Source organism: Trachurus trachurus (assembly GCF_905171665.1).
Source record: "Trachurus trachurus genome assembly, chromosome: 18".
Lineage (NCBI taxonomy): Eukaryota > Metazoa > Chordata > Actinopteri > Carangiformes > Carangidae > Trachurus > Trachurus trachurus.
This window is the reverse complement of record NC_139909.1, coordinates 19,296,881-19,307,838: the sequence shown is the minus strand read 5'-3', so window position 1 is coordinate 19,307,838 and position 10,958 is coordinate 19,296,881. Positions and strand designations below refer to the sequence as shown.

Here is a 10,958-nt window from a genome sequence, read left to right as displayed (position 1 = left end):
TTGTTTAAAGAAAAAAGAAAAGAAATGGAAAGTTCTTGCTCTCATGCTGTTGTTTTCCCATCGTTTTTTTTTTTTTTTTTTCCTGTTATGAAAACACAGTGCTGCGCTGGTTGGCCTCCCCGACCTTCTCGAAGAACATGAAATCCTGCAATGTGAGGACAAACAAGGAAAAGGGTCATTCAACAGGGTCCCACACATTAAAATCAGCAATCTCTCTATTATAAGATGAAGAACTCACAATGAGGAAGCAGGCTCCCATGAGCACAGCTTTCATCTTCACGTCCATGTCCAACGGGAACTGGATGCCAAAGTTGTCCGTGTCAGTGAAGACCTCTTTCAGGAGGCCGCTCCACTGCTTGCTGATGCGGCCGATGGACTGACCACCATCTTTCCCCTTCAGCTGCGGGGAGAAAACCAGTGCATGTTGTTGATACACTTCATGTCATGTCAAGTTAGCACAACATTGGTTTTCTACAGGAAAAAGCTGGAGACCCAGAATGAAGCGTTCCCAAAATATGCCAAACTTGGATTCATTTGGAAGTTGGATCTTTCATTTATAGAAACAGTTTGATATTGTAATACAATATAGTGAGGCGATAAGACTGAGAGTGACCCCCCCCTCCCATACCAATAGGATAAATATGAAGCTACAGATAGCAGGCAACTAGCTCAGCATTAAGATTAGATACCTGGCTCTGTGTTAAGGTCATGAATTCCACCTAAACACACCCATAAAGTTAACCTCCTAACATGTCAAGTCTTGTTTATGTAATCCGGTGGCGGTACACTGAGGCTGTCAGACAACTCGAGAATTAACCCTCCACATGAGCTCTCCACAAACTGTTGTTCCTACACTTTTCATTTTGCATAGATTAAAGGGATAGTTCAACATTTTGGCAAATTGGCCCATTGCCATAATCCCTATAGTTTTAAGAGTAGGTTTGTTACCTTTATTTGTCGGTGCAAGCTTTTTTTTAGAACGGCGGAGCAGAGCTGCTCAGAGCTACGCTACGGAGGCTCATGGGATTTCTTGGTTTCCCTCATCAAACTCATCAAATACACAATCCAACAACTCCAAAACGCTCTCGTGCACAAGTTATGACCTGCACATTCACCACACTATGAGATAATAACGGAACAAGACAGAGTCGTTTTAGAGGTAAATTCATGCAAAACAGCTGATGCGCATTCCCGTCGGGAGCAGTTTTCCGGCAAGCAGTCTCTGCATTTACCTCTAAAACAACTCTGTCTTGTTCCGTTATTATCTCATAGCGTGGTGAATGTGTGTAGCCGATGTCATATCTGGCCCTCTGCGTTGTGTTTCTCACGGCCTGCCCTAGGTGGAGTTCGATCCCACGACCTCCCGCACCGGAGGCGACGATGCTAACCTCTTCACCAAGAGGTTGACAACCACTTGGCGGGTTGGTTAGCACGTCTTTTATGGGTGGAGTGAGTGCACATCCGTTACATGTGCAGGTCACAACTTGTCCACCAGAGCATTTTGGAGTTGTTGGATTGTGTATTTGATGAGTTTGATGAGGGAAACCAAAAAATCCCATTAGCCTCCATAGCATAGCTCTGAGCAGCTTGCGGCTCTGCTCCGCCGTTCTAAAAATAGCTTGCACCGACAACTAAAGGTAACGAACCTACTCCTAAAACCATAGGGATTATGGCAATGGACCAATTTACCAAAATGTTGAACTATCCCTTTAATTTTAACCATGAAACAGATACAACAACCCATAAAAACATACACAAAGCAAAATACACATATCACATGTCTCAACCATGTGGATATATCAAGCTCTTACCTTACAATCAGATAAAATAAATTAACTAGACACAGAAATGAGCTCTCAGCTCATCACTGTTACACAGAAAGGGGAAGCCATGATCTGTGTCATGGTATTTCTTGGTTTCCCTCATCAAAAACACAATCCAACAACTCCAAAACGCTCTCGTGGACAAGTTGTGACCTGCACATTCACCACGCTATGAGCTAATAACACAACGTTACAAGACGGAGTCGTTCTCGAGGCAAATTCATGCAAAACCGCTGATGCACGTTCCCGTCGGGCACAGTTTTTTGACAAGCAGTCTCTGCATTTGCCGTTCTAAAAATAGCTTGCACTGACAAATCAAGGTAACGAACCTACTGCTATGACTATAGGGATTATGGCAATGGGCCAATTTGACAAAATGTTGAATTATCCCTTTAAGCAAAGAGGATGTGAGGTGTTAATTTATGAGCTAATGAGATACTGCAGACATGCACTCCACAAATGTAACACTGGTGTTTCAATCTGATGCAAGTTAAGTGTACCTTCCTGAATATCAAATCATTCCCTTGTGCCGGTTAAGATAATGCGTCCAATAATTGCTTCCATTCATGGTCAAAGAGCTGCAGTGTTTAGTGGATAATCTTTGTAACAGGACATTCTGGGACCAAAACCACGTGGCGGTTACCAAACCAAAGCTCAATTTCAAGCTGTCCCGGCTCCCACCTCAAAGTTGACGTCGCCACAGCAGTTGCAGGCGAAGCAGGGACCTTCCAGCTTCATCACCGTTTCCTTGTTCGCCCCCTGGATGGAAAAGCGCGGCACGAAAGGATGCCAGTCCTGTTTGATGTAGCCTACGGTGGTGCCGGGCGGTGCCTGGACCTCCATCTGTGGGTCACACACACACACACACACACACACACACACACACACACACACACACGGTTAGACACACAAGCTGACAGGACGCAAAATTAGAAAGCGATTCCTCACAGTTTTGAAAATCTGCCCTTCCTCTTGACCACGACAGTTCTAAATAAAACATCACAGGGCGACACGCGTGACAGCAGGAATGACAACTGGCACCACGTAACAAAAGTAACACATATCACATGGCTCCTGTCTGGTCGGCAAACAGAGCGCCGCAGTATGTCTGAATAGGAGCTTGGATCCCGGCCAATGGGAACGCTGCATGGCCGGTCGATGCCAATGATGTGATTAGAGAGGGAGAGAGCGAGGTCTCAGAGGTGCACGGATGGAGGGAGTCAAGGAGATAGTTTGAACAAAAGGGCCATTCATCGCCATAACAAACCCCGGCCTGAGCAGACTGGTGCACAAAGACAGTGATAGGCCATTCAGCAACTGACAGCAACACAAGGAAAAACAGGAGAGACAGACGACTCCAAACCTGAGCCGGTGAGAGCCGTGAGGCTGGACTGGTTTTAATACTAAGAGCCAATATTTCTCATTTCTAATAGTCTAAATGAAAGTGGGGTAATTCAACATACAATACCTAATAATATCACTTCCTTTTAGTGGTATCTAGTTAAAACTAACCCCAACCAGTAACTAGGACATGGTTCTTTCTGGTAACTTGATACAGAGGTAGTATTTGTAAGTAGAATCAATTAACTGTAGTATTTTATGACGATTAAACAAATGTAGAACATGGCGAAACATTATCACCTCCATCAAGAATATTATGCTTTTATTATGTTTGTCCAACTGTCAGTATTATGCAAAAAGTTCAAACCGATTTGCATCAAACTTGATGGATGGGCGAGACACAGGCAGCCCAGGATTTTTTTTTTTTTTTTAAATCCTAACCCTTATTTTCACCTCTTTTTCTAACCTATTTAATCATTTCCGTCCATTTTGAGGGAGATAATATTAAGGATTAGGATAAAATCTAAAGAAATAATATGAATCTTGATGTAAAAATGTCTTTAAATGGTGCAGTTCCAGGAAATAACCCAGATGTGGCGATAGAAAATGCTGAACTCCCTTTCCACAGAGTTATTAGCCGTATTAATAACAGTGCATATGACATCAGCAGCATCTAATAATGCTTACATGAGCGCTGCCATCAGTATGAAACTAATACAGTTACACAGCAGCAACAGGCATTGCAACACTGCAACGAGAACTGTGTGAACCATTGAATACAAAGACTGTTAACACCCGTATATTGTTGCAAAAGACAGTCAACTTCCATCTTAGACCACGAGACATGTGGAGTTGTTTGTTTGACCTTAGTGGAGTTCAGAGCTATTCTACTTATACTCATAAGCTGAATTTCCTTTTACAATCAAAGCATAACTTTGAATGCACCACTTCAACAAGTTGAATGGTTTATCCTCCTCAGACAATCGATTTGGTTAAATATTAACATCAATAATGCTAATATTTACCTTGACACACATTAAGCAAATGTCACAGCACTGATATGAGTGAGTAATCTGAATCGACTGTTGAACTGTTCACATACAGTGCAGTAAATCAATGTGAAATGAGTCTTAACCCCTAACGCGGTGACACACCCACACCCACGGACGCCGACCCACCTCTTGCAGGCAACAGGGACACCAGCAGGACACGCAGCGGAAAGGCCGTATGAGTCGGATGACCTCTCTGTCCATGTTGTCCTTGATCTTCATGTCGAAGCTGCGCAGCGAGCCGCAGCAGTTCCTGGTGCAGCAGTCGTTCTTCTCTTTGGCTTTGTAGATCTTTTGGCCCAGGCTGTTCTTTATCTCGTACTGGTTGTTGGTCTCGAACCCGATGAACGCTGGAGAGAAAGACAAGAGGGCAAAGGTCGGAAGTGGTACAACAGGACGGAGCTCATTTCATCGATATGAGCTGGTGGGCGCATCACCTGTTTATCACTGAGTGGCAACAGTAAATGTGACAGTGTGAATATGAGACGCGCCTCACCTTCTAGGAGCTCCACTTTCTGGTGAATCAGGATCTGGTCGATCTGAAACACACACACACACACAGCGGGAGGCAAAATGAAGAAGGACAATGGAAAATAACATTATGTTGGAGGAAATTCACTGTTCCTCTAAAAACAAGAGTAAAGCCGCAAACATGTAGGGAAAGCGCCCTCGCCTGCGATGCAAAGTATCTGAATTTTCATAACAAAAACTAAATAACCTGAATGTAGTTTCTGTGAAAAGTCAACAAGTGAAAGTTGAGAGGGTTTGAGTCTAGAGTTTCCTTTTATGCCTTACTCTCTGTTGTCTGATATTTGCACAGAGCTGAACATACTGACTGTGCACATCACTCCAGGTTATTTTGCTGTACAACAGCTCACGGCGTGTTACACTTCCTGAAACAGACACCTGTAGGCTACTTCGTAATGAATTTGACTTTATCTGTGCTGAAGTGCAATAAACACATAATGTAACCCAATTACAGCAGCAAAATAAAACACAGTTGTATGTGCACTTTTAAAATCTCACTTCAAACTAAGTTTCATGTGACACTGAGTCAATTGTGCTTTTGGCTTTTACACACCACTCCCTCTACTGTGGCTGAATCTCTGTCAAAGGCCGATGGTTTGGCTCATTATCACTGAGATCAATGGTCAGAAACAGAGTGGGAACAAATTCCTGAAACAAGGAGTGGAGCTCAGATAATCCGCCTTTAGCGTGACATCACTCATCTTGGGGCGTTTCTCAAACAAAGCTTGTTTTATTTCCACGGCCCGTACCTGTGTGAGGTACTCCAGCCCTGGCGGCACCCCGACAGCAACGCCGGCTGGAGCCCCGACCGGAGCGGGGGAGATCCCCCCCGGTGGGCCGCCGTACTCGGGCCCCGGCGCCGGGCCTGGCTGATACATGACCGGCGGAGGCTGGCTGTGGTCGTAGCCCATGTTGAAGCCCGCTGGAGGAGCGTGGGGGTCTCCATAGCCACCTTGGGGGACGGGATAAGGGGCCACAGATTGACCGCCATACTGAGGCATGGGGTAGGGCGCCTTGTTGTCTGGGTAACCTAGGAAACAAAGAGTTAGTCAGTACAAACATCCTCAACAGGTGAATTCAGTCAACTTTTATCCAACACTGTTTGAATCATTTGAAAAAGTCTTTGTCTTCTATTTGAGTCTCAAACTCAATGCACAACATCTTAAAGGGATAGTTCAACATTTTGGCAAATTGGCCCATTGTCATAATCCCCATAGTTTTAGCAGTAGGTTTGTTACCTTTAATTGTCAGTGCAAGCTTTTTTTAGAACGGCGGAGCAGAGCTGCTCAGAGCTACGGTAGGGAGGCTAATGGGATTTCTTGGTTTCCCTCATCAAACTCATCAAATACACAATCCCACAACTCCAAAATGCTCTGGTGGACAAGTTGTGACCTGCACATTCACCACGCTATGAGATAACAACGGAACAAGACAGAGTTGTTTTAGAGGTAAATTCATGCAAAACAGCTGATGCGCATTCCCGTCGGAAGCAGTTTTCCGACAAGCAGTCTCTGCATTTTCCTCGAAAACAACTCTGTCTTGTAACGTTCCGTTATTATTTCATAGCGTGGTGAATGTGCAGGTCACAACTTGTCCACCAGAGCATTTTGGAGTTGTTGGATTGTGTATTTGATGAGTTTGATGAGGGAAACCAAGAAATCCCATTAGCCTCCATAACGTAGCTCTGAGCAGCTCGCGGCTCTGCTCCGCCGTTCTAAAAATAGCTTGCACCAACAATTAAAGGTAACGAACCTACTCCTAAAACCATAGGGATTATGGCAATGGACCAATTTACCAAAATGTTGAACTATCCCTTTAATTTTAACCATGAAACAGATATAACAACCCATAAAAACATACACAAAGCAAAATACATATCACATGTCTCACGTGGATATATCAAGCTCTTACCTTACAATCAGATAAAATAAATTACGGTAACTAGAAACAGAAATGAGCTCTTAACTCATCGCTGTTACACAGAAAGGGGAAGCCATGATCTGTGCATGTTCCCATGATCTGCTCTGACTGTGCTCGTAATACATGTGTGTTTACTGTGGATGATCTGTATTTTGTCCCCGCTGGGACAGTAAAGCCAATTAGCTGCTTATCAGCAGAGCTGCAGTGGAGGCTGAACACACAGAGGAGAAGCAAGTAAACAGCTAATACCAGAGACGGACTTTGCTAATACTGGAAATACTGGACTGTGCCACTGAAGTAACTCTGCTACAGGGTCTCGGTGGGGGGCGGAGCCAATCTCAGCTAACACATGAGGCTACAGTACACCAAGGACACACACACACAAGCTCACACACTCAACACCTATGCGCACATCACAGTTGCCATTGACACTGGCACAGGGAGAACATGCAGACTCCACCCATACACTGTTATCTGTGTGAGACAAACTACAGCAGCCATTAAAGTTTTTAAGTGACAGTTTACAGCAGAGCTACTGATTAGGATTAATTAAAGACTTCAGTTTCAGTGGAAGCCGGGATCCTTTACACTGTCTCATTAAAAAAATAAACTGATAAACATCCTTGAAAAAAAGGCCACATTCTATCCAGATAATAAATAAATATATTATGAGAAAACACTAAAGTAACCACTGAGTGTTCACATATACTGGTAATGTAGAAAAGATCTCAGATGTCAGGCTGCAGGAAGTGGCTGTGATGGAGAGGTGCCTGTATGACGACGTCTGGGTTTAACGAGGAGGAATGCTGAATGTCATGTGGTCACTCGCAAACGGATGATGCAGAGTCACCACCACCACATTTCTCATAAAGAGGGCGCTGAGGACATTTCCTGGAGTTTCATACCAACGATCAGTCCTCTCTCTCTCTCCTGCATACAGCTGGTTTCCTGGCTTATCATTCAATACTTCCCGCTTTTTTATTTTATTTTAGCTGAGTGCAACAAAACACCTACAATTCTTTTGTTTCACAAAAAACGTATCCAGAGACAAGGAAGCTCAATATTTCATTTCATTTCATTTTCAAAAACAAACACATTTCATTGCCGTTTGCAGAGACATAACTACTGCAGAATGATAAGGACACTTGTCACAAATCTAATCCTGCTTTATAAATAATGTTGTACAGAAACAATTGGTTGATTAATTGACAGGTAAATAAGGGAAAGAAAACAATACATTATTTGTCAATCAGATCGCTAGGAAATATTCAAATATTCTCTGGTCCAGCCTTTCAAATGTGAACATATGATTGTAAATCTAATATTGAAGGGGTTTATGAACTAAAATCAAACAATTTCAAGATGTTAATCGGTCTCGGAGAAATTCATTCTACACATCAGCTCATCAAACCAACAGGCAACAGATTCAGACAGTAAATTTCACTTTTTACACAGATTACTTCACTTTTCACCACAGCTTTATCTCAACAACCTGTAACTCCATTATCATATCACTAGTTCCCAATAAAACTGAACTTGACCCTACATGTGATCGTTGCAGACAAGCTCCTGCTACACTACTGCACATGTTTTGGTCATGCCCTATGTTATACAGTTTTTGGCATTCTATCTTTGAGGCATTCTCCAGAATATGTGGGAAAACAGTGCACCCATCTCCTTTGATTTCACTATTTGGTGTGGCTCCGGTGGGTGCCGCTTTTTCTGGGAACCACCTAGGTATGATGGCCTTCTGCTCTTTGTTGGCCAGGAGACTTATCCTGTTTAAATGGAAAGATGCTCCCCCCCCAACGTATGGCCAATGGATAAGGGAAGTTATGAGTTATGTTCATTTAGAAAAAAATAGATATACTGTAAGAGGGACCACTAGAAAATTCTATGTCATTTGGCAGCCATTTATCTCCTTTGTGGAAGGCACGGCAGCTATTAACATATCTATGTAACCCAAATGTATGTTGTTGTTTGTTGTTTTTTCTTCTTCTTCATTTTCACTTCATTATAGTCTTCTTTTTTATTCACCTAGTCTGTGTATGTGTCAATCTGGATGTATTGAAATTTTCTTGGGTTCCAGTACAAGTGGGTGGGGGGCATGGGAAATTTGTTTGTTTGTTTGGACAGGAACTAATCTTGTTTGTTCCATGTGTGAATTGTATTTCTTGTATTTGTTATATTTGAAAAATAAAAAAGACCTTGATCAAAAAAAAAAACTGAACTTGTGTCTTTAAAGCACATGATGTGACCCTGTAACAACCTCATGTGTCGATTTGGTAACTGTGCTGATAATAAGATCCAGATCAGTGGAGCATGCTGGGATCAGATCTCTCACGGCTGAGTCATCTTTCTATACGTGCAGCTGTACGCCTGTGGTTGTCTTTAGGGTGGATGTAGGTACTTTCTGTGGGTGGTGGTGCTCATGTCATGGCTCGCGTCCTTCCATTTAACATCACTTGTTGCACATGTATACCAGTAAGTTCACCGCGTCCTTTATTCGTACAGTGTATTAGTGCTGAGTCACACCTTACAGAACTGGTTTTGGATCAGTTTGGCAGGACAGTCCAACAACACCACGAAACACATCACATGACACGTTAAAGGTCATTCAACTACCGGTATTTCATAGCGAAAGAGGCTTCCTGATTTAAATTCAGAGCAGACCTGGGTTCAGTTTCAAGGCCGAGTTAATGTAATAAAGTCGCAGGGATTACGGTTCGAAAGCAGCCAAACCCAGCTGCCACTTCTGCTTTTCATATGCGTTTAACAAAGAAAAAAAAAAAGGAGTAACACAAGTTTGCAGCTTGTCCTTGCTCCACCTCTTCACTGCATTCCTTTCTCTGACTTGTCAGGAAACAGAACAGAAACACAGACATCAACTCGCGTGTTTGCAAGGCAGACCACCGTCATGTGCAAACACTGTCGTGCGCACAAACACAACGACACCTTTCACCCCCTAAACCTGTTCCTTTCCATGCCGAGGGAGGAGGAGGCGGAGGAGGAGGAGGTCAGCGTGAGCTTGATCAGAATCAGAGACGGGGTTTTTTTGGAGCAAAATATTCCAGTAATTCCTTTCATTTCACCACCTCAGGGAGGATAAAATTTCAGGCCAGTGCAGGAATGTGGGGGCAGGACAAGGAGGTCATTCATTTACACAGTGACGTTAAGTGGACAATTTGTGATAGGAAAATCTGATGGGAAGTTTAGATGCAAGAGCCTGATCTTTTTTTTTTTCTTTCTTTTTTTTACAAAAGCTGGAAGAGCTCAGTTTTAGATCTGACATATGAAACCGCAGCTGCTAATTATTGTCACTTTTCTGTGTAAATAATAATAAAAACAAAAAAAAAGCATGAGTTTTTCAAAGCTTCTCAGTTGTGGAAAGGTTCGGTACTTACCGGGAGCTGACATGGTGAGGAGCTGGCCCGGAGTCTCTGAGTAAAACACAAACACACTTCCTGGTCCACTCCCAGGGTCTCCATGGGAAACAGGAGGAATAAAAGGGGAGAGGGTGGGGGAAAGGGTGGGGGAAAGGGTGGGAGGGAGGAGGAGGAGGCAGAAAGTGGCATTAACAAAGAGTCAAAGAGCAACAAACGCTTAACCTCATTCAGTCACACAATCATAGCTGACTGATCTCTGTCACCCTATAAACATGTAATGTTTGACCGGCTCTGAACAACAAGAGGGAGACTAAATATGGCTGTGGGAACAACATGTCTCTGCAGGGGTGGGATGTGTGTAGCCTATGTGTGTGTGTATGTGTGTGTGGAGTTGGTCATTAATTTTTCCACTGGCTCCCCCCACCCTCAGTGCCTCCTTGTGCTGGTCTCCACATTTACTTTCACTATACAGTTAGTAGAGAACTCTTGATTTCCGGTTTGGACCATATAAATGTATCCAAATCCACCTATAAAATAATCATATGTGGTACATTTAGACCCAGACTATAGCCCCCCCCCCCCCCCGTCCAGCTTTATCTCCGCCACTGCGTCTGCTCAAACCCTGATAAAACACACACGCTCCTCTGATCGTCTGAGAAACAGTGTGAAAGTGTGTCAGAGATCTCACCTCCTCAGAAGCTGCTGTCCTCTCTGTCCCGACCAGAAAGTGAAAGTATTAAAAAAGAAAAAAGAAAAACCCACAGTGGAAGGAAACTGAGACCACACGAGAGCCAAGGAGACGCTTTTCACTCGTCGTCCTCCCTTAACCTGTTCCTCTCCTCTCTTTCTGTGCTGTTGCTGCTGCTGCTGCCACTCCTCCCTCCCATCAGTTTCACTCTCTCCACCCCCTT

At 43.6% G+C, this 10,958-nt stretch overlaps 1 protein-coding gene across 1 annotated transcript; it reads right to left on the bottom strand.

Annotated features, from left to right (window-relative positions):
• Positions 1-10,915, bottom strand: LOC311001738 (phospholipid scramblase 2-like). Its single transcript, XM_083992860.1, has 8 exons — positions 10,736-10,915; positions 10,066-10,143; positions 5,491-5,771; positions 4,710-4,752; positions 4,343-4,563; positions 2,505-2,666; positions 239-400; positions 1-145 (listed from the first exon to the last, which is right to left on the bottom strand). Exons 2-8 carry the CDS (start codon positions 10,076-10,078, stop codon positions 86-88), a joined length of 942 nt encoding a protein of 313 aa, XP_083848986.1. The 5' UTR covers positions 10,079-10,143; positions 10,736-10,915; the 3' UTR covers positions 1-85.
• Between the last annotated feature and the right edge of the window lie 43 nt (positions 10,916-10,958).